Here is a 23,606-nt window from a genome sequence, read left to right as displayed (position 1 = left end):
CTCATCAATCATCAAATCCGCAATTATACCAACACGAGTGCAACATTCTCAGGAAACACACTGTCGAAGTCAACCAACACGCGTAATAACAAGTCTCAGCGAGGTCGATGCAATTAATCGATTCGAGCCGCAGATATTTCCCCACGGTGGAAAACACCGTTTTTCCCGCGTTTCCTCGTTCTCTGCCCGTAAATCGTATACACCAGGGCGACGGTTAATTGTGAGAATCGGGTGACTGTTGTTCCGCTCGACGGCTTTCGTCATTTGCATTTTCTGCATGCGTCTATCGAACTTAACGAGCGACTGACCCTGAAGAATGGCCGAGTCATTTCACGTGGGCTGATAATTTAGCTTTAGATCAGGTCGATTTAAATTTTTTTCTCGAGGAGATCATTTAGTAAAATCCAGTTTATTTCTCAGCCGATACGAATACATTAAATTAAAATAGAAATGCAATAGTAAAAAATGTGAGCTGTGGTAACTTCGTTTGTAAATTAATTAAAAGTACATTTGCTTTTTTGCTAATTAGTACCGCCACTAGAAAACTATGCTAACCGCAAAGGGATAAATGTTACTTCAGAAAAATGGGCGTTGTGCGTTTATGGAGATTTTCTCCACGTTAAAAAATAGGTTTTTGTTTTAAACTTTACATGGGTTAGATCTTTTGAGGATCTTTTGCAATGTTAAAACGTAGAGTGGAAGTCGAGGTTATTATTTGTTTTCTTTCTCCAATATATTTTCTTTAGAACACGATTATGCTATTATTCATTGGATTTGCTTTCTCAGAGTTGAAATAAAAACGAATGGCAATGAGTTAAACTTAGATTAGATTGTATCAGATTTGTATCAGACATGAGAAATAGCTAATTATACAGTTTCATTCGTGATCTGTAACGTCTGGAAAAGTGCCAGGAACCAATTAAGGGTGAAAATATAATGGAAGCCATTTATTGGGGGTTGAAAGCTTAAGCACTTTTCTGAAGTAATGTTTGAACAGCTCCAAAGGAACATGCGAGTTGGTAAAAAACTGTATGAAAACAGAGGAGCCAATTAGGAATAAAAATGTAATGGGGACTAATTAGCGAGGGTTGAAGGTTTAAACACTTTTTTTTAAGTAATATTTAGACAGTACTAGAATAATATATGAGTTGGTAAAAAAAATTGTATTCAAAGAAAAAAATTCGAATTGCGTTTTTGGGTCAATTGTTATTTCTTGACTGAACAGGATCTTCTATACGCAAAGTTGTCCAGCTGATTCGAGTTCATTGATTCGGAATGGAAGCGCGTGGCAACGGGTACGAAGTTACGTTGTGGAGGAGAGCGTGGGCGAGCCATTCGAAGGCTCGTCGTGGATTTCACTAAACGCCTTGGAATATCGAATTTCCACCATCGCTTGATAAACGATTCGATTTGTCTCGCGAGACTTGTACGATTTGTTTCAATTTCAACCTCTTGTCATGCGCTTCTATTTGTGCTTGTTTCGATAGCGTTAATTGCTTGTTGCTATAATATCGTGTTATGTGCAAGATATTGAAACGTTATGTATAATTTGTAATTAATCTAATCATCAATTTAAAGAACTAAAGCTATAATTAGAATCGAAATTGAATTTTCATAAAAGAAATATGACGTGCGTTTGTTGAATGAGAACAATAATTTCTAATACGATTTTTTCCTTTTTTTTAAATATATGTATATAGAACTTTGGAATGTGAGTTATCTTAACTTGATATCTATCTCTGTGTGATATCCAGCAAATATCACAAGTGTTGTGTTTATCTTCGAGATCTTCTCCTAATATTGATTTTTCGATATTCGGTAAATACACAGTGACGAATTTATAGAGTTACCTCTATGTACGTATACTTTATAAATTGCAGCAATTAATTTTCGACTCGTTTTGATTAGATTTGAATGGAGAAAATGAAATTAACACTGCAAACATTGTTTCTGTTTTGATTAAATTTAAATCTCGTTTTGAGTGAAAGAGTTCGAATTGAATAGGTAAATTCAATGGCTTAATTTTTTTATTTATAATCCAAGAAATATATGTAATATGTTCGCCAGCAACATTCGTCGAGAATTTGAAAGTCGATAGAAATGATGGAATCATTCTAAGGTATTTGCGTAGGTGCACTAGTCTTAGAAATTATATCTTAAATTACTAGGAGAGAAATCATAATCACGCGTCTTTGCGTCACTCGACACAATTGACGCAATTAAGTCAATCATCAATAGTATATTTCTTCCTTTCCATTCTTATCTAACTATATTGATTATAACGTACGAGGAACTCTGTCCATAAAATCGCATAAAAATCGAAAGTATTTATGAAATTTCTCTATTGTATGCGTTTTCTCCGAAACGCTTCGAGCAGATCTATTTCATCGGTTTCCTGGTTTCGTCGGTCGTAATAGAGAATCGTAAACCGCGAAGTTAGAGGTTTAGACGTAAATCGTTTAAAAGGCAAAGCCATCAGCAAAGACATTCGGTTCTAGGAAAAAGAACATCGGCGCGAACTCGATATTTCGTAACTGTTCCCCTCTGTTAACTATCGCCTTTAAGATTTTCGTCACGTTCAGCCTCGTGACATAACGTGGCCGAACTTGGTAGTGAAAAAGAGTCTTGTCGTACACGAAATCCCGTGATTGAACACTACGAATTGCGTATAAACGGGAATATTCCTTCGAGAATAACGAAAATAATTTAGAGCTGGAGAATAATTTGAAAGCTGGGAGAAGAACTGTTGTATTTACTTGATAAGATCGGAAAGTTCGTCCCATAAGAATTCTAGGAACAGAAGGTTCAGGTAGTTACGACCTATTAAAAGGATTCTCATGATCAATTTGTAGGCCAGTGATTTAGTGAGCCCGTCGTGATGTATCGACTTCCGATAGAATGTTGGTAATTTGAAAGAAATTGTAGGACTCCAAATGTTTTAATTGCCAACCTGAATTCCGGTTGATCTCGTTGCTCAATGAGCGAAGCATTTCCAAAGTACGTAAAAGGAATTAAACGATAATTGCGCGAAATCTTATATGCGTTTGTCGGAAATTGATAAATTGAAATTGTGAAACGTTCTTATTAGAGTTGAGTGAGAAGTGTTACGATTAATCATAAATGCCCACAAACATTTCTACATCACAGAATTCCTCAGACTTACAATTAATTCGAAACGTAGTTCTTCTATCATTATCATCTTCATTCACAATCAGTACATTACGTTACAGTCGTTAAATACAGAAGCTCTCGGTAAAATAACGAGACCTGATTAAATACTAAAATCTTAAAGATCGTAATAGCTCCATTAATCCAAAATGGCAATAATTCCTCAATGACTCAATCTCCGATGTAGGATTATTATTATTATTATCTGTTGATATAATATTATTAAAAACCACCTCCTTTCATATCATAATCTTAACTACCACATATCACAGTCTATCATCGTAACGTCATTAACAACCACCCCTTTCTTTATATCACGACTCCATTAGGATCAATGACAATCCCCCAAGATATAACAATAAGACCATTTAATATCCAGTGTGAAATTTATAATTAATCTTTGGATTGTGAAAGCTAAGATAATTTCCCGCTGAGTCGATTTGAAGTTCGTTTTATTCTAACCAATCTCTTTTTTCTTTTTTCAGATCTGTGTTAAATTCCTCGAGATCTCGGATAATTGGAGCGGCGTGATTCGCTTCGGTTTCACTAGCAACGACCCGATCAACCTGCGAAATGGCCTTCCAAGGTACGCCTGTCCGGACTTGACGAACAAACCCGGTTACTGGGCGAAGGCCATGGCCGAGAGGTTCGCCGAAAGGGACACGGTACTCTTCTATTACGTCACGTCCGCTGGGGACGTGCACTTCGGCGTGAATGGCGAGGAAAAGGGCGTATTCTTCAGCGGTATCGAGACACGAGGTCCATTGTGGGCTATCATCGATGTCTATGGCAACAGCACAGCCATCGAGTTTGTCGATCCTAACAGACAACATTTCAACAACATCAGGAGAGGCACCGAGCATAGCAACGAGGATAACGCGCAGCACAGCAGGCACTCGGCCATGGACGACGCGAGCAACGCGAGCAGAGACGTTGAGAGGATCATCGTTCCATCCATGCAGGGCATTTCGATCCATCATGAGCCCGACGTCGAGCTACCTGGACTCAGGTTTCAGCCTGCCGGTGTCATCTTCACGCCGTTACCCTTCCACTTGTGAGTATCTTCGGGAATCCCTTTGTCTCGTAATCGCATCAAAAGCATCTTCTCATCGAGCACCATGATCATAAGATCGAGCTTTGACCCTTTTGAACATAATGGTGGTTGGAGACTGTGATGATCACAAATGAAGCTTTTTACAAACTTTGGAACTCTAAACCGAGTCTCCACTGAAGCACCAAAAACGAGGAGCTGTTTTGTCGGCGCTTGTTTGTCCACACTAACGACTTTCTCAAGGAACATGAAAGAGTATCGAAAGGTTGGCCGTTGTTGCTTCAGCGAAGACACGGCTTTATAGTTGGTGTAAGAAATAGGGTTCAAGAAGATTTTAATAGGTTCTATTTTATCCTAGTATAGAGTAATATATATATAACGAGACAGTGCTGAACATAGATGAAGATTTTCACGATTTGATAGTTCTTTATATATGTTGTTGGCATAAAAAAGAGGCACTTCGGGAAGAGATCGATAGGTCCATGTTCTATCTCACCTAAAGCAAAATATGGTTGAGTAGAATGTTTGTACCAGTTTTGTTCTGAAGCTTTCAGATAATTTAAATTATAAGAATCGTGACAAGAATTGAATTAGCACGATACAAGACTGTAAGAATCCCATGGGCTGCTATTGATTCGTTCGTAGCCACATTGTACAGTTAGAATGGTCTTCCGGTGTTATTTGTTCTCTAACTCGCGTCGATTACCATCGCGTGTTATGTCTGTTCCGTGTGGCTTTACAATGGGTGAATACTAACAAGGCCTTTTTGGAAAATTCAATGTACTTCGCGTTGAAATTATGTACACTTTAATTGTTTCCCTCATATAAATGTGCTCTAAACGAAATTTTTAAGTATTCTGTGAATTTCTATAAATTATCAAATCCTGAATGTTGATTTAACATGATCAATTTATAAAAGTATACATAGTGCAAATTGCTCAATTCAATCCATAACTCTTTCAACATCTCTCTCATGATATCATCTCATTGCTACAACTAATTAAGATTTCAAAACTTAATATGCACATTCTTAGAATTAATTTAAACTTCCCTTCACTTAACTACAAGATCTTCTATTATGCTCGCCACGTAAAAGCTTCACCTACCTACATAATAAATGACTTCAAATCAACACCGTGACATCTCTCCCCCACATCCTAATCCTTCGACATTAAACATCAAGGCAACGTCAGCTTGCTTTAAACTGACATTTCCAACGTGGCTACCGTTCCGCAGTAGACCATCCTCTAATGGATTCTTGCTTCCTTCATTTTCCAGGACCCGAGGTAGAAACATCCGCTTCAGTAACCAGCAGTGCGTGGCGACGCGGACCGACACGGAATTCTGTCACGGCTATGCGTTTACGAGCCAGCCACTGCTATTGGGGGAGCGATTGGTCGTGCAGATCCTCGCTACAGAGCCTATGTACGTGGGTGCTTTGGCTCTAGGTCTGACTTCTTGCGACCCAGCTCGGCTAACCGCCGAGGATCTACCCGACGACAGTGATCTACTACTGGATCGTCCAGAATATTGGGTAGTCTCCAAGGATGTGGCATCCAGCCCTCAACCTGGTGACGAGATAGCCTTCACGGTAACTCACTTTGGCGAAGTTCAAATGAGTAAGAATGGCGGACCACCGAACGTAGTGATGCACGTGGACCAAAGTCTTCAATTGTGGGCGTTCTTCGATGTGTACGGTAGCACGCAACGAGTCAGGATGCTGGCTGAGAGGCCCACGTCACCACCGCGACAGCGCCAAAGCAATCCATCGCCAGCTACCATCTTACAACAGCAGCAACAGCAACAACAACAACAGCAGCACTGCAACCACAGTAACGCAGCTACAGAACTGTCCAGATTTTCCGAGATGGTTCAGTTCAAACCAGCCATTGGCGGAGGCACCGTACTGGTGGTGAATCTTCCTCCTCAGACTGGTTATGTTACACCGTCCTCATCAACGCCACAGCCTACTTACGCCTCCGCTGGGCATAGGAGTCAACACGTGCACCCTCCAGCAGTCACTGCTTCGTCGTCCACGGCGTCTACAGCGTCCACGTCGCATCCTGGATCTTCCAGACAGTCCTCACCGCCTTTGACAGGCACCATGGCCAGTACAGGTTCCTCTACGTACGTGGAGCCAGTGAATTACCAGAGTCTTGACGGTACTCTTACCTCTCAGGCGTCTTCCCACCTGCAGCAATGGAGCGAAGGCCTTCAACCTACGCCTGGACAGCCAAACGAGTGCTCGGTCTGCTATGAAAGAAGCATCGATAGTGTGCTGTACATGTGCGGTCACATGTGTATGTGCTACCCTTGCGCTATTCAACAGTGGTGCGGCAAAGGTGGCGGACATTGCCCACTCTGTAGAGCGACCATTAGGGATGTGATCCGTATCTATAGATCCTGAACGACGGCACAGCCACTCCGCGGAAGGAACGGTTCCAGGGGCTGATGCCCGACCAAATCGCGTTGATTCGTTTTCTCTCGGAACAAACAACCGCCGCCATTGTCGTACAGTTCATCGCATACGATATTTTGGAGTTCTCGTCTGTGGGGAAACTATATTTATGCTCAGGATAAATAATATCTTCGGTAACAAGTTCGTAGAAGCATCCAACTGTTCTTCTGCTCATTCTTCTGCAAATTTGGTCCTATTTGATGATGAGTAGTTTTGTTGTTACGAGATTCTCAGGATCTTAGAACTTTAAAAAAGCAGTGAAGATGACGCAGAAATGATAACTCAGATGAAAAGATGAGATCAATCGCGTTTATTACCACCAAATTGATATAGGATTGTGAGACGAGAACACGCGAAGTATCTTCGTTGAACCCTAAAGACTGCGAGGTTCTGGTTCATCGGCGGTTTTGCTGTCCTTGTAACGTCAATGAGATTCGCACAGTGTCGTTGAACTATCGTATTCGGTTGCAAACGAGTGACATAAAGATTCTGTGTACGCCTTCGAGCTTGGCAGAGAACAAAAGGAATGAGTGAACGTATGAAAGACGAAGGAACGAGTGAATGAAGAAACTAAGAAAGAAAGAGAGTAACATTGATCTTAGATATTTTCACAATCGACATTATATATAGTATATATATTATCGCTACCGTTACTATCATTACCACTTACTGCTGCTACTATTCTCAACCTTTAGTTATTATTTTTATTTGTACGACTAGTAATATTATTATCACGATTCTACAACGACAATAGTGGTCGTCACGTTATTCTTATATGGAGAAAAGTCACCCTAACGATGGGTATCATTATTTTTTATCGCTGTGAACAGATCAGACCATCGTCTCCAAAAAGAGCGCCATCTGGATCAGTCGAGACCGATTCAATTTTATTTTATTTAACAATGAAGTAAAATAAGCTCGTGTGATTATTAAGGCAGGCGCCGTAGGGCGCGTGTAAGTTAGAATTTACGTCGCTTTCACAACCTTATCTGGGTTTTTATGTTATTCGTTTTACTCCTTCGTTTTTTAATTTGCTCTCGCAAAGTTGGAACGACCGCGTCACAATCGTGTCCTCGAGCTTGCAGGACGCGCGAGTACGCGTCTCTTTCCTTGTTTGTTACTTTCGACAATAACGCCTGGATATGTAATGTATAACTTTGAAGTTGTTAGCGGTTCAAGCGACCATAAATAACTGTGGTGTGTGTATAACTGACTACTACGTATAAACGTCGTACGTATTACCAAAGAAACAACGCGACACGTATGATTCCTCCCCCGCTCTGCGTACGTTTCAATACGAACTCGCACGCAGTCCTCCACGCAGCCAGCCTTAGAAGGACGATGGTTTTTGATACGTTTTAGAACTTAGCATTACCGTTTTCTACCGAATTCGCGCGCCCCCAAATGCTACACGAAGAAACAATGTATACTCGTCTCTGGCAGTTGCAATGTGCAGATCTTAGCGACATGTTTTTTATCCAGAATCTACGTTTAATTGGTCTACTTGCGAGGGTTGAGGTTTTCGAGTGTAAATAATGTTCTTTTGGATTATAATTTCGCTACTCTTTTAATATTGTAGAATCTTTATGAAAAATAATCCTTCGTGCTATATTTGATATTAGCTTTGTTATCTGACATCATAGAGACCTTGCCTAGTATTATAGCGAGAAACAATTTATACATTGAGTCAGTTGCATTACACAATATTAAAGAAAAAGAACTAGAGTTCATCTAAACGATGAAGTTACAATGTTAGTTTTTCAAAACCATACAGTACAAGTTTCAAAACCTCTAAACGCCAAAAATCAGGGCAACAAAGGCCAAGAATCATTTGTATAAAAATTGTTCATCGTAAGGAGCGATCCAGCGAGACGCTAAACATATCTTTAACCGCAGATCTCCGCGTTATATTCCTAACTTTATTGACGACAAAAGTACAAGCGAAGTTACTATACACTAGATTGCATAGCGTTCTAAGGGGCAATGTTTAGAGGCTTTTATCAGTGTTGACGACTAAAATGGAATTATTTGAGGTGCTCGATAGCCAAGCAGACGATCGAATTCCAAGAACTTCGAATCCTCAAAACATTCGTATACACTTAACTAAGCCAAACAATTAAGTTTCGATTATCTGGACCTAACCTTTCTCGGCCATCGAGTCTCTCATTTGTTATGGACTAAAAGCGATTTATAGAATTTCGTAGCGTCTCGTTCGATCATTCTAATCATCGTCCAACAATTGGAGCATGCATTTTGCGATTGTAATTTGCCTGGACGAGTAATTACTGCCCCTACGAGTTCGCGTTTCTTTGACGCGGACGAAATATCGAATCGACTGGCCGTGGAACGATAACAACGATTTTGTTGCACGGTCTGTCGAGTACACGAGGATCATCCTCTCCATGTGAGCGCTTTATTTTCGTACAGCAGCGAGACGAAGCCGAAGACGGCGACGTTTCTCTCTTCCACTCGGCCCACGGACGCAAAAAATCAAGTAAAAAAAGAACGAAATCCTAACGACGACGAGAGACGAGCGTCCTCGAGGCCGTGCCTTATAGACATTTTACCGACAGTCGGCATCTCGCGTCGCGTGACTCGCGTTGCTCGTCTGAGCTTCCTCCTATCGATCGACAGAGATCGCCCTGGCCAGAAGTTCGTCTCCCGATCCGTTCGATTCGTTTCCGGTAATAATCCTTGCTCTACGCCTTCGCTCCGTTGAGCCCAGCTCACAATTATCATGGCGTTTCAAACGTTTGTGAGGGTAAAGTGACGAGCAACACAATTATTACGCTATTTATCATATCGGTATACCTGTCTTTGATCTTGTGGTTCCTGAAATTTGGTTCTTGATAGTACTCGAGCTTAAACCGTGTTTGTGATGCGTTTGAACGGAAATTAGATGTTAACTCTTTGCTGTTTTTAGGAGAATTAAGAATTGTAGGAAATAAGAGATTGCTTTAATTTTTGAGGGAATTTATTTATTGGAAAAATTTGATATTATTTAATGTTTGGAATTGGGCAAGACTACATGAGGTATTATACTTTATGCCTAAGTTGTATTGACAATAATCAAACACTGGTTATGTATTTCAATGTAAGAAACAATTATGTATATTGAGTTGCGTTCAAGACACTGGACATTCGTGTAATATGTTTTATAGATGTAGGTACTTAAATACTTCTTATATGAAATATACAGAAACACAACTGCCACTTTACCAGTCTAGTCTCTACAAAATTAAAAGAACCAAGTTCATTATTTTTTAAGCTATCTAATTTTAATTTCCAATTTTTATTGCTCAAGTTTAAAACAAACGTATCACAAATCGCAAGAATTAGTCTTCAATGTGTTCAGTTAAAAGGGAATTGTGGTTGCTCGTTCAACGATTATTCACAGCGTGATATCGAAAAATCCGGCGAAAAGTAATGATTAGCGTCGAGCGGCTCTTCCCCTGACAAACGTATTTGTCGATGAGGGCAAATTGTTCGCCTGGCGAAGAAATGCTCATCAGCATATATATTTAAAATGAGATAAAGAATAATAAAAAAGAAACATTCGCTGGAGAGAGAGAGAGAGAGAGAGAGAGAAAGAGAGCGAGCGAGAGAGAGAGAATGAAAGATGAAAAGAAAGCTTGAGACAGAGATATCGTGAAGAGTCAGGAAGAGATGAGAGAGGTCACATCACGTAAATTGGGATTGCGGTTCCTAGCCGTTCCCGGAGATGCGAGAGCAAAGCGACAATGAGAAAGAAAGAGACACAAGGAGCGAAAGAAGAATACTGTCGTCGGACAACGGATGCGCAATAAAGAGTAGTGAAATCTCTAGTCCAGCGAGCGGCAGCTTTAACTTGCCTGCCAATCCAAAAAAGAAATGATGAGATAAACGATGATGATAATGATGATGATAATTGTATTTGAATTAAGGAGAAAAAGAAAAAAGATGGTCTCTAAAAGAAAAAGAAAAGAAAAGCGGTCAGAGTATGAGAGGGAGAGAGAAAAAGAAAGAAAAAGAAAAAGGAGAGAGAGAGACAGAGAGAGAGAGAGAGAGAGAGAGAGATAAAAAAGTATGAAAGGATCGCGTAGGTGTATTTGTATGTGAATGAGAGAAAATGAACAGAAATTTTATAAAATACAAAGTTTTAAAAGAAAGAATTTGCTAATATATGGCGCGTGTCGAGCAGAAGCATACCAATTCACGTGACACGCGCAACGAGAATCTTTTTATTAGGATACTCTATTTACGATAGAATCATAATAGTCGTGATCGCGTTTGACTTCGATGAAAGGTGTCACAGGCGAAACGTCGTTCAATATTTGCTCTTCCTGTTTCGTGTTTTACCAGAAAATCTAGAAGAAGAAAATAAGAAAGAATAAAGTTCCGCCATTGAACGTGTGAACCTACGAACAAAAACGATCGATGGTATCTTTTTCTTTGTCGATGAAGGATATTCTAGATAAATATTATATATTGATTATTATCCTAAGAATCGAATGAACAGACGCTCTCGTTGATGCCACCGGGTCATTGTCGTCGTGATATATTATCATTGTATGTCGGTGTACCGATCGATCGATGTTTTTTATTTTTCATCATCGTCGTTGTGGTTCTTCTCACGTTCCCCTACATTCATCATCCTTCGCCGTTTTTTCATCGCAAACGCATCTTTTTCTTTTTTTTTCTTTTTATATAATAGACGTACTCGACCAGCAAGCTGGGATTTCCTTTTCTCGATTGTCACGCGAGGACACTCGTCTAGATCTTCTTTTATATTTTATCATTATTTTTTTTATTATTATTTCTATTATCGATATTACTATTAGGTTTATTATTATTGATTATATTATTATTGAGTTTGTCTTGTACCACTCGGCGAGAATGCGCACAAAAGAAAGAAAAAAAAAAAAGAGAAAGAAGAAAAGCAATTTCGAAGCGTGCGTTGCCTGCAATGGAAACGTTTCGAAGCGCGTTTTCATATCATGTTATTACACCGAGTGTACTGTCCGTTACGTCGTGGTTTGGAAAGAAAGAAAATGGAAAAAAATAGAAGAAAAGATGTCACCCTTGTCCCTCCCCTCGAGATTGAAAGATGATTCTATGTGCGATAAAAGTTCTCTGTAACTGTAAAGCTGTCGATTACGAATTTATACATATGTAATATAATTCGTGTAGCCGCGTGCTGTCCTACACAATAAAAAGCCTGTAATATCTATGAATCTTTGTGTCTTCCTCCAGTTGTATCATCCTCTTCTTTATAAGAATACCTGAATTATTTCAAGAGCAGACAGTTTAGCCAAGTTAGACCAATTAGTTGAACAATTTTATTGATAATAGTCCAAATAGTCAATAATAGCAAGATAATAGATAATATTGATATTGTAATAGTCCAAAGAAGTTGATTTATGTGGAATAGATAAAAAAAATGTTGAAAGAGATTTTATCAAATATTATTCTATTATATCTTGTAAAGTTTAGTATTAAACGAAGATAGAAGAATTTAGAAAAAAATAAACCTTTATTTACAATATAAAAGTTTACAAATGTGTATATGTACATTAAAAATAATGCTATCTATTAAAACAATGACAAGTACAAACAAAATCAACGAAAACAGTGTACAGTTTATACAAAACAGTTGTGGGAATTGGTCGTTCTCTTAAAATATTCCTGTGTAAAAAGATGGTTTTCGGACAGGAACATGTCGTCTGTTTAGTTTTCATCTTCACCTTCGCCAGCGTCCGTCGAGTCCATGCCAACTTCTTCGTAATCTTTTTCTAAAGCGGCCAGATCTTCTCTGGCTTCGTTAAATTCACTTTCGTCCATACTCTCTTGCACGTACCTAGATTTGGAAATTTGAAATTTAATTTTAATTTAATTTTTCCTAATTCATCTTTGTATCACGGTCATATATAATTTACCAATGAACAAATGCACGTTTGCCGAACATGAGATCAAATTTTCTATTTAGTCTGGTCCATGCCTCAGCGATTGCAGTAGTGTTTGCAAGCAATGCCATCGCTCGTTGTACTTTGGCGAGATCTCCTCCAGGAACTACTGTTGGTGGTTGGTAATTAATTCCTACCTAAAAAATCAAATTTACGTCTTTAATTACCTACTTTTCCTCAAAATGTATTTCTATTTTTCTATCTATGGTATCAGTTCAGAATGTTTCAAATAAAAACGATTATAGATCTCATAAAACACAAGTTCTTTCACTACTAAAATAAAATCCGTCTACCTTAAAACCAGTGGGGCACCAATCGACGAACTGTATCGCCCTCTTCGTCTTAATAGTCGCAATAGACGCGTTCACATCTTTCGGGACCACATCACCTCTATATAATAAGCAGCACGCCATATATTTTCCTCTCTGTGGATTGCATTTGACCATTTGCATTGCAGGCTCGAAACAAGACGACGTTAACTCCATCACCGTCAATTGCTCATGATAAGCTTTTTCAATCGAAACAATTGGCGCATATGTAGCCAAAGGAAAGTGAATCCTGGGATACGGGACCAAATTCGTTTGGAACTCCATTAGATCCACGTTCAGAGCTCCATCGAACCTCAAAGAAGCCGTGATAGAAGACACTATTTGTCCAATTAATCTATTCAAATTCGTATAGGTTGGTCTTTCTATATCTAAGTTTCGCCTGCAGATATCGTAGATCGCCTCGTTATCGACAAGGAACGCGCAGTCCGAGTGTTCTAGTGTCGTGTGCGTAGTTAAGATGGCGTTGTAAGGTTCTACCACCGCGGTGGAAATTTGTGGAGAGGGGTAAATGGCGAACTCGAGTTTAGCTTTCTTGCCATAGTCCATGGAGAGGCGCTCCATTAGAAGGCTGGTGAATCCTGAACCGGTACCACCACCGAATGCGTGGAAAATTAGGAATCCTTGGAGACCGGTGCACATATCGGCGATCTTGCGAATTCTGTCCAGAACCAGGTCGATTATTTCCTTTCCCAGAGTATAGTGTCCTCGAGCGTAATTGTTCGCTGCATCCTCTTTACCGGAAATTAGCTGTTCGGGGTGAAATAGCTGATGGTAGGTTCCTGTCCGAACTTCGTCTAAAATGTAGAACGTTTGGAGATGTTGAAAATCGAGATTTTTGTCACTTTCTTAGATTCTTATGACATGTATCATATTTTATAATCAGACTGCGAATATTTATGTATGTTCGTAAGATTGTAAATATAATTTAGAAAATTGAATACTTTATATGGTTCTTCCATGCGCATTCTGTGCGTTTTTGTATCTTCAAGTTTCCCATAAATTCATAAAAATCCACGGTCTGTTTATATATCGTATAAAGTATGTCTATTGTATTATGTTTGCAGAGAAGCTTATAGTAAATAATATGATTGAGAGTAGTGTGTGTCTACGTTCAAACTTTGTATACAGCAAAGAATGATTGTATATAGTGGAAATTAGTTTCTTTTACTTTCATATTTTCTTCAAATAATATATAATATTTTATAATACATATATTATACAAAATACATATGTATACATATTGTAGTATCCTGAATACGTAATATTTATTTATTTTTTGTGATTAGGTTAGAATAAAGTATGACACGATAAAAAACTATAAGATAATTTGCACAGAGTAATTTTTAAATAAAGTTTATGTTATTTAAATTAAAACTACCAATGACTGTAGGCTCAAGGTCCAGAAATACAGCTCGCGGGACGTATTTTCCACCGCCGGTCTCGCTGAAGAAAGTTTGAAAACCCTCATCGCTAGAACAGCTCTGAGGCGGAAGCATGCCGTCAGGTTGTATGCCATGTTCCAGACAATATAATTCCCAGCAAGCATTGCCCATTTGGACGCCGCCTTGGCCAATGTGGACCGACAGTACCTCACGCTGAAAAATTAGATAAATTTATTCTTTAAAAATTATTTTTCTTTCGTACCAATTTTATAATTATATTATTAATATATACAAATTAATTATTAATATTTAATAACGCACGCGCTGTTATTATATATGACATAAATTATTAACATAAATTAATAATGAGCAGATTAAATAATTTAGAGTTTGCTTTCTAGTAAATGTAAATCTTTTTGTATATGTTTGGGGACCTTAAAATGTTATATATTCTTACAGGTAATTATTGGAATATTTTCTTATACGTAGATGACAAAATTAAAGAAATAATTACCATTATGGCGAATTATCGGTAATCGGTGGAAGAAAAGATAGACGAGACGAATCTTCACAGGATGAACGTCCGAATTCAACTGAATGAACGACACATTTTGTGAAAGGATTTTGTTTCCGTTGCTAAGAAATAACAATTTGTAATGAAACATACGGTGTTTCAATTGCAAACTACAGAATCGCTTTTTACATTGATTTTGAGTTTTCAAGAAATTATTTGATTATTTCCCGCTTCGCTTACAAATATGAATTTGTTTATTTACGCTTTTAAGCTTCGTTTATAAACATTGGTTTATTTATTTACGAAATTTCCGAAAACTTCGAGCGACTAGAATTTTGCTGGCTCGCCAATTTTTAATCTTGGATTTGTTTGCAAACACTGGCTTGAGCATTTTGTTCATTTACAATTTTGTTATTTGTTTATTTACATTTTCAATGATTGTTTGCAAACATTGGGTTGTTTGTTTGGTTGAAAATGAAAAGTTAGCAAGTTTCCTCGTACTTGTGGAAATATCAGCCTTAAGAAATTCTTTTCAGAAGTGCACCTAAAAATTTGCCAAACTACTTATTTCTAGAATGAAATTCATAGGAATAGGATTAGGAATTTAATTACGGGTAAATAATAAAACAATTGTTTAATTTTTTCCACGTAAAAATATTCATTTATCAAATAACTTTGGGGAGAATTATATGATTACAATAATTTGTAATTGAACAATATTTCTAGATTTTCTGTTTTTGCTTAATCACTACAAGAACGATCTTTTTATTGAACTACCCCTTATTCTGTCTTATCAGTACTTACAGTATCTTTGGCTTTCTACGTAGCTTACACATAGATTAATACTATATGGTACATATATTTTTATACAAATATTAACATTATAAGCATATCCTAATATTTTAGAATTTTTGCCTTAAGTAATAACAAATTAAAAAATTAATGTGTAACGTATCTTGGAATTACTAAAATGTTCTTAATGTCCTGAAGGCTATTAAAGATTGTTAAAATATATATGGTAGCAGTTACTATTGACGAATAAAGTCCACTTTTTCAAGAGATTAGTTACCCCTGAAAGCTGATCACCCCTGTTGCAAGAACATTTTTTCACCTACATCAAGCGGACGAGGTGGCCGAGAGGTTAAGGCGTTGGACTGCTAATCCAATGTGCTCTGCACGCGTGGGTTCGAATCCCATCCTCGTCGATTACTTTTTGCTTGTAACATTTTGTTGAATTTGATCTGTTCTTTTTGAATTATTCACGTAACACTCATATAGGAAATCATATACTTTTAAATATTAAAACTAATGAATATATATATATATATTTATATATTTATTTCGTATTTCCACTTCTATATGGAATATCTTTCATTCTAATTTCTACAGCGCATATCTCACATTCCGTGTATTCCCTACATTCCATATCCTACGCCCTTTTCCCTACATCCAAAATCAAACTATCAATTTTCCTAAATTCATTTCCCATATCTTACACTCTAAAACATCATAAATAATAAAAAGAAATTTTCCCACAAATCGTACAATGCAGCCCATAGCATGAAATTCATTTCTCACCAATTTCTAACAAGATCCATAAGAAATCGGTTTTTCCCACAAACAAAATTAATTCGTTATCCCACAAAATGAAATTCGTTACTCACAAAATCCACAGGAAATCGTCTAATCTGAATGAGTAGAATTGTTAGACATAAATTTGGAAAGTGGGAAGTAGGTCGTGATGAAGGATGCTGGATGTAAGAGGTGGAATAGTAGTATGAGATAGGGAATATTAGATGTCGGATGTTAGTATTGAGAAATAAAGTAAGGAGTATGAAATGTGAGATGTGGGAAATACATGCATATGTTTGTACAAACATTGTGCGTGAAGCAAATTCGATAAGTTAATTGTTGCTTGCATGTTAGTTATATATGACAGAAATGAATTGCATGCAGTTACATTTAATCTGGAGAAACAGACAGGCAGTGTCATAAATAAAAATCAAAACTGCTACAAGGAAACACTCCTAAGTTTCATTCTATATAAAGTATTGTTTATTCATCCAAATTATATTTATTATTTAATTATTATAAAAATAGCATTTATTATATATTAATCATCAAATTTGAATAGTATAACAGTAGATTATATATATAATATATAATTAATGTTGTACATGTGTCACTGATTGCAGAATTGAAATGTGTGACATCTATTTCTGTGTTAATCATTAAGGCACCTCTTAGATTGCAAATATGTTAAGCTATGAGATTCTTGGCAGTGAGCGAATTAAAAAAAGTTATATTAGTTTAGAAATATTTTTGATGGTGTTAGTTAATCATTTTCTGTTCCGTTTTAACGGACACGGGATATTTTCTTACTCTTGTCGTTTTCTATCGGTGGTGGCGGTCCTTTGGCGCTTTGGTGTCGACTATACACACTGGAAAGAAACGATTATAAGATATCCCAATAAGCGCTTATGTTTAAAATAAGTAGATAATACATACTATCTATATGTTTCAGAACGTATGTAATCCATAACATGAGAAATGCCAACTTGCAGTTGATCGCCTATTGGTATAACCCATGGATTAAACTCCATTCTAAACACTGCTTTATTACTTACTAAATCCAGATTTCCTAAATTATTAAATTTAGATTATTTTTTTTATTGGATCCATCCTTTTTTTTTAAAGAAGTTAATCTTATTTTACATGAGTATACATACCTAGTTCAGGAGGTAAAACTGTTAATCGATTCCCTTGAATGTGTAATTCTCTGAGTCGCGTTAATTCGCCAATTTCTTTTGGTAATTCGACTAAATCATTTTCCCTCAATACAAGCTGCAATAGGAACACACAATTAAATGCTAAGAATAAATAAGAGGAACAGAATCAGATTTTAATATAAGAACATGCTATTACTTACGATTTGTAAATTTTTTAATTGCCCAATTTCAGGAGGTAGATATTCAAAATCATTATCAGCTAAATACAGTGCTCTTAAGGTTTCTGTAAAAAGAAATATTCTTTGAATGTATAATTAAATATAATCTTAAAACATTAAAATGTTACTAACCCATCATAAAAAAGTTTCCTGGTAAATTCTTCTCGCTTAGATTATTATAAGTTAAATCTAAGACTTCTAATACTGGAAAAGCACCAAATCCACGTGGGAGCACATCTAATCTGTTCATCCTGTAAACGTATTTAAATAAAATGTTGTAAATTAACGATAATTCAAATAAAGAACTTACCCTACATTAAGAATCCGTAGCTTTGGCATTTGTGACAATGAAATTGGAAGCTCAGTAATATGATTATTAAACAGATTCAATATCTCCAAGTTGACTAGATTTGCAAGACCTGGCGGTACAGCTGTATAAAGGAAACAATATAAGTAAAAGATACAATTTGTCACAAATAAGTGTAAAAATATTTGTAAATCTACCTTGAATTTTATTGTGACTCAAAGTCAACCTTGTAATGTTAATCATATTAACTGAAACAGAAAAAATATCTTGGTCTACCATCATAAACATTTAAAGCTTAAATATATGTGTTCCAAATTGCCAAATGAACTAATATCATTAAATTATTATTAATTTAATTAAAATTATTATTAAACAGATGAATATGATCAACAATATCAACAACTGAGTGGATATTCATATTAATTTAGAAATTAAAAAGAAACATCACTCCTGTTAACAAAACAATCATCATTTCAAACATTTGGAACTTAAAAATGTGATTCAAAACAATAAATAAAATATAGTTAATAAAATAATATGAATATACTCAATAATAGTGTCAGTAATGATACTGCAAACATTTATCTTAATTTAAATGTGAAAGAATTCACAAAGAAAAATTATTTTTGTTAACAATGTTCCAGATTTTTAAAGTATTATCTTTCAAAGTTCTTGTCCGCGCATGCGTGGACACGCCCACAGCGTGGACAAGCAACAAATGGCCACCTCGGATTTCCATCCGCTCCAAAAACCAGTCAGGACAAGTTGCCTAATTTGGCGAACGGAACGAGACCCACGAAGATATGGTAGACTCACGCAATCCTGGCATCTCCTCGAACGTCGAGATACTCTTATCCGCGAGATCCAACTCCGGATTCTGGATCTCGCGGGCCTCATCGAGCACCTTCTTCGCTTTTGACATCTTCCCCGCTGGAATACACGACACTGGTGCCTGATTCATTGCGCGCGCAATTCTACACACACGTCAGTAAGCTTTAAATAAACATGCGCGCAACCTCCCGCAACTTGACACACGACACGACTCACTGACTTCATTTTATCAGAGATGAGTAGGGAGATCGCTGATGATGGGAGAAATTCAGTCAAAACACGCACCACAAATTACCGCCTCTAGCGGTCAAACGCCAGAACTATATGCACATTTCTTTCACCAACGCTTCTGTTGGGAAGAATATGCAATCGCACAGCGAACGCAGAAGACGTGCATTCGTACCAAGCTGCACATAGCTGGTAGAAAACAGGCGCTTAGTGGCGATTCGAAAACGGGAGACAAAACACTGTACTATACATCGAGCAATTACAAATTTTTAATCGTAATTCTCGTATAAAAGTGCTTCACTTGTATTGGTCACGCGGCGGAATCAAAATATTGTAAATTTATGTTTTTTTAGGATTGTAAGATATGTACGTGCATATGTTTTGAGACTTCAAAGTTGTTTGTCATATTCTGGTAAATTTCATATTCTGTAATGAATTATACACTGTATATTTACTGCGATTTAACTTTCCTTTTAATTTTGTGGAATAGAAATGATTAAATTTATTCACGAAATAAAAGCTTTACGTTGTCAGCTGGCAAAAGCTTCGCGTACTTGTAACATATTATAAATTACACATAAAATATAAAATATATAAAAATTACTGCACTTTTTAAAAAATTATAAAATTAAGCTTATATCGGAAACGTAGTGAATTCTTATATTTCACAATAGTTTATTATATACATATTTTAATAGAACTATCCTACTATGGATTTTCATATACAATTCTTACCCAAGGAACGTTTCCACCCAAGTTATTGATCCATCTACAGATGGCGACACGAATTCAATCTTCTTTCAGGACCATTTCATCTCGTCTACGTACTAACTTAATCCCATAATACATTCTTTCCTATCCGTGAAACCCATGAAACCTAACATCTTACCTACGTATACACAGAGAACGTAGATACGTTTTATGTCGTATAGAAGGTAGGCAATGCAATTCCGAATAATTACCGACAGATCATAATCGAAACGATTAGCACGATTAGCGAGCAGTAACGAAGCATTAATCGGCGATATACATAATGCAGCGTCGTACGCGTGTGTAACTAATTAACGAAGATAAAAAGGCGGTTTATGTAATTGCGTCTCGTAATTACCGGCCGGTATCGAGCGAATGATGCGATAACCTCATCGGCCGGTTTCAGCAATGTTAAGAATTTTTGCCCGGTCGAACTGCGGTTGAAATCGGAGCGGCTCGCATTCCAAGATGGGTTTCAGTGGAACAGCGATGTGCGTTCAGTGATATTAATGATAAATAAGAACAGCAGAAAATGAGTTTTACTCGCGGCTCTTAAAGGGAACGAGATCAAGGACCGAAGACACACACCTTCCGGCTGTTGATTGACACCGATTCATTTTCCTCATATGCCCATATCTGCATATTTTAAACACGCAAGAAGACTGAAATATTTTTTCAAAAGCGTTTTTTCATTTTTATATGAAATATTTCATTCGAAATAATATTTTCTTCTTGCGTTACAAATTTATTTTATTTATTACTCATACTCTCTATTTACTTTTACTATACTTGCTTCTGACTGAGCTTCAAAAATTACGAACAGTTGATATTTTTAATTCTTATTCGTTGTATGTCGGAGAACCTATGAAATAATTCTGACGGATAAAGTTATACCCATAAAGACGTTTACGAGATTCTTCGGTATTAAAATTGTTTTTATTTCTATTTGTAGTAAACTGTAAATAGGATGCTGTGTGTTTAAAACGCGAAGAAAACTGGTGAACGCTAATCCATGCATAATTCTCGAATATATGGTAATTCGAATATACGGAATATAATCGTTTATATTCGATAAAAAATATAAACGTTGTTTAGAGAACATACGCTATACGTCCGATTTACGGCCGCCAGTATATTTTTAATACTTTAGAAAGATACTTTCATCGCGTACTGTAAGAAAACCATGACAGTAATTTAATAGATACTTACATAAAGCATACATATGAAAACCCAATTATAAGATCTCCATCTCTTCCTCGTAGTATTCCGCACGCTATAAAAATATCTTCATAAATATCCTCCCAAACTTTAATTTAACTATCCTGGCTATTATTCATCTTCTGTTCCTAAAGCGCATTGCACCTTTTTCCCACCTAAATCATTCTCGATCGACAAAAATCGCGCATCGTTCGAATTATCGCGAATCTAACCTCATCACGAGTCAACTTCAACAATACCAACATTAATCACGCGAAGATATCAGCAGCGATAATACTTAACCTAACAACTGGAAAATTAATCAAATTACTTCGATCGCCAGGTATAATCGACGTTCTCCTCGAGATCGTATACATCGATTACCATCGGCGTGTATTCCTTCAACCTCCCTCGTATAAATCCTAGGCAGCTCCTTCCCCGAAGGATTCTAACCCAGGAGAATCGCGACGCTCCTTCGAGGCCAGCACGCGGTGTTTTGTTTGTTAACAAAGCGATGGTAGTGATAGAAGGCAGTGATGGGTATTGGAAACTCAGTTTCGAAACGAATCGATGTTTTTCAAGACTGTCAAAATTCGATTCACTTCACTGAAAGTTTGGAAAGTTGTTCGCGTCTCTGATATCTTAAATTTTCTCAATTAATTCTCTTTAATATTTAACGTCAATGATACATACTGTTTGGATTAAAGCATTTAGAATGCTTGTAAAATATTGACTACACCTCAAGCTTTCACGTTTTATCGGAATAATCAGGATCTTGAAGACTTGCAAGATTTTTGAGATTTCTAAGACTTACAAGACTTTTAAGATTCCTAGGACCTACAAGATTTCTAAGACTTACAAGATTTCTAAGACTTACAAGACTTTCAAGACTTCTGAGACTCGCCAGACTTAAGACTTACAAGACTTTCGAGATCTTTAGGTTTTCCAAGACTTGCAAGACCTTCAAGACTTTTCAGATTTCCAAAACTTACAAGACTTCTAAGACCTACAAAATTTCCAAGACTTACAAGACTTTCAAGACATTCAACATTGTCAAGATTTCCAAGACTTACAAGATTTCTAAGATCTGCAAGATTTCCAAGACTTTTATGCCTTTTAAGATTTCCAAGACTTCCAAGCTTTTAGCAGTTTTAGCGTATCGAATCCTGTTCGAAGTGTTTCGAATTGTTCGCCACACGCACGTATCCGATGCGATTGGAAGTGCTTGACAACCCATCACTACCAACAGGGCAGGACAACGCGGTAAGTCGACCTGTACCTTGTCTGCGTTAAAAGTACGAAGAGTGTGGCGCCAAAGAGTACCTGAGGGCGTCCTGAGGTTACCGACCTTGACGTACAGCGTAAAGGACAGAGCTGTTCGAGGGATGCCCCTCCTGCATCCATCATTGCTATCCAGTAATCAGTACCAAGCTACATTATCGGTTAATTTACCGTCATCGTTGTCTGAAAAAGCAAATCTCGTTTCATACTCCGTAAAAAAACGCTCGAATCGGTCGATTAAACGTCGCGACATTTCTTTCTGTTATATCCGTAATGGCGGAAATCATCCACACGATCATGGCACTGAAGGAGCTTTTATAGTGGCGGATAGCGTTCATTAACTTCCTCCTGGTCTATCAGGCTTCTGAAGTTTCTCCGTTATCGCTCTGAAAACTTTTTAATTTCCTGGCATAGTAACAGGAAGCAATTTTTATTTTTGCACGATAGATAAACGATTTGCAGTAGTAGACGAAAGAAAGTTTAATTTGCCAAGTGATTTATTTGCGTATATGCGCATATTGGTAATTTTTGTATTAGATATTTTTCACCATATTGTTGACAGTCGCCTATTCTGAAATGTAGTATGCATATTATATTTGTTCATTTGCTCTTAACAAATGTACAGTCTGTTTCATAAAATTGTGCTACTTTCTGTATCACTTACATAGGTTAGGTAAACTTTCCTTCGTCCCCTACTATATTTTATGTTCATTCCCTAAATTTTGCGATGTGAGTAATATTACTTAACGAAAATATACAAAGAACTATTATCGAAATCCGTCATTTGTCAACGATTACTTTTTACATTTTAATCAAAGCACGAACCCATCAAAGTTCGAGAAGATCAAGCGGCAATTTCTTTTCGAAGTGAATGTCACGTGACCCGTTATGCGCAGAAAGATGCGCGCATCGATTTATTCGGCACGATCGGATGGAGACGCAAATGCAAAATGACACGAGCTCCGATATAAATGCATCTTCGGGATCGTTGCAATAGAAAGAAATGGACGTTGGGCGATTGTCGGACGCGTATTATAATCTTGTATCGAATAATACTGTTTGTTGGTCGGTCGGACGTTTTATAACATCGGCAGCACGTAACATATAAATTACATGTACCGCGTTTATAACTTGTACGGCCGCGACTATAAGTTATAAGGCGTCGTACGATCTATGAGTTATAACTGTTGCGATGATAATTTATAAGTAACAACTGCCGAA

General features: G+C 37.1%; 3 protein-coding genes and 1 non-coding gene across 8 annotated transcripts in view; 2 read left to right on the top strand and 2 right to left on the bottom strand.

Moving 5' to 3' along the window:
* The window catches only part of neur (E3 ubiquitin-protein ligase neur), a 114,169-nt gene extending 102,279 nt beyond the window's left edge, over nt 1-11,890 (top strand). For all 4 annotated transcript variants that reach the window (XM_033334928.2, XM_033334925.2, XM_033334927.2 and 1 more), the window contains exons 3-4: nt 3,654-4,222; nt 5,498-11,890. In XM_033334928.2, the coding sequence (XP_033190819.1) occupies nt 3,654-4,222; nt 5,498-6,626 (1,698 nt within the window). In that variant the 3' untranslated portion in view covers nt 6,627-11,890. The remainder of the gene's footprint in view (nt 1-3,653; nt 4,223-5,497) is intronic.
* Nucleotides 11,891-12,230: 340 nt separating this feature from the next.
* On the bottom strand, nt 12,231-14,549 carry LOC117157285 (tubulin alpha-1 chain). Its single transcript, XM_033335225.2, has 4 exons — nt 14,327-14,549; nt 12,913-13,742; nt 12,593-12,756; nt 12,231-12,513 (listed from the first exon to the last, which is right to left on the bottom strand). Exons 1-4 carry the CDS (start codon nt 14,499-14,501, stop codon nt 12,384-12,386), a joined length of 1,299 nt encoding a protein of 432 aa, XP_033191116.2. The 5' UTR covers nt 14,502-14,549; the 3' UTR covers nt 12,231-12,383.
* A 1,418-nt stretch (nt 14,550-15,967) lies between these two features.
* Nucleotides 15,968-16,049, top strand: TRNAS-GCU (transfer RNA serine (anticodon GCU)). The gene has a single exon. It is a non-coding gene; the product is annotated as a tRNA-Ser (tRNA).
* Nucleotides 16,050-16,876: 827 nt separating this feature from the next.
* Nucleotides 16,877-19,159, bottom strand: ics (ras suppressor protein 1). Of its 2 annotated transcripts, none has more exons than XM_033335226.2 (8): nt 18,915-19,159; nt 18,296-18,346; nt 18,102-18,222; nt 17,924-18,042; nt 17,774-17,856; nt 17,574-17,688; nt 17,353-17,485; nt 16,877-17,285 (listed from the first exon to the last, which is right to left on the bottom strand). In XM_033335226.2, exons 1-8 carry the CDS (start codon nt 19,057-19,059, stop codon nt 17,201-17,203), a joined length of 852 nt encoding a protein of 283 aa, XP_033191117.1. In that variant the 5' UTR covers nt 19,060-19,159; the 3' UTR covers nt 16,877-17,200. The 2 variants fall into 2 exon arrangements, with proteins under 2 accessions (XP_033191117.1, XP_033191118.1); XM_033335227.2 differs by lacking the exon at nt 18,915-19,159 and adding an exon at nt 18,825-18,895.
* Nucleotides 19,160-23,606: the final 4,447 nt, after the last annotated feature.

Source organism: Bombus vancouverensis, chromosome 15 (genome assembly GCF_051014615.1).
Source record: "Bombus vancouverensis nearcticus chromosome 15, iyBomVanc1_principal, whole genome shotgun sequence".
Classification (NCBI taxonomy): Eukaryota; Metazoa; Arthropoda; class Insecta; order Hymenoptera; family Apidae; genus Bombus; species Bombus vancouverensis.
This window is presented reverse-complemented; position numbering and strand designations above follow the sequence as displayed.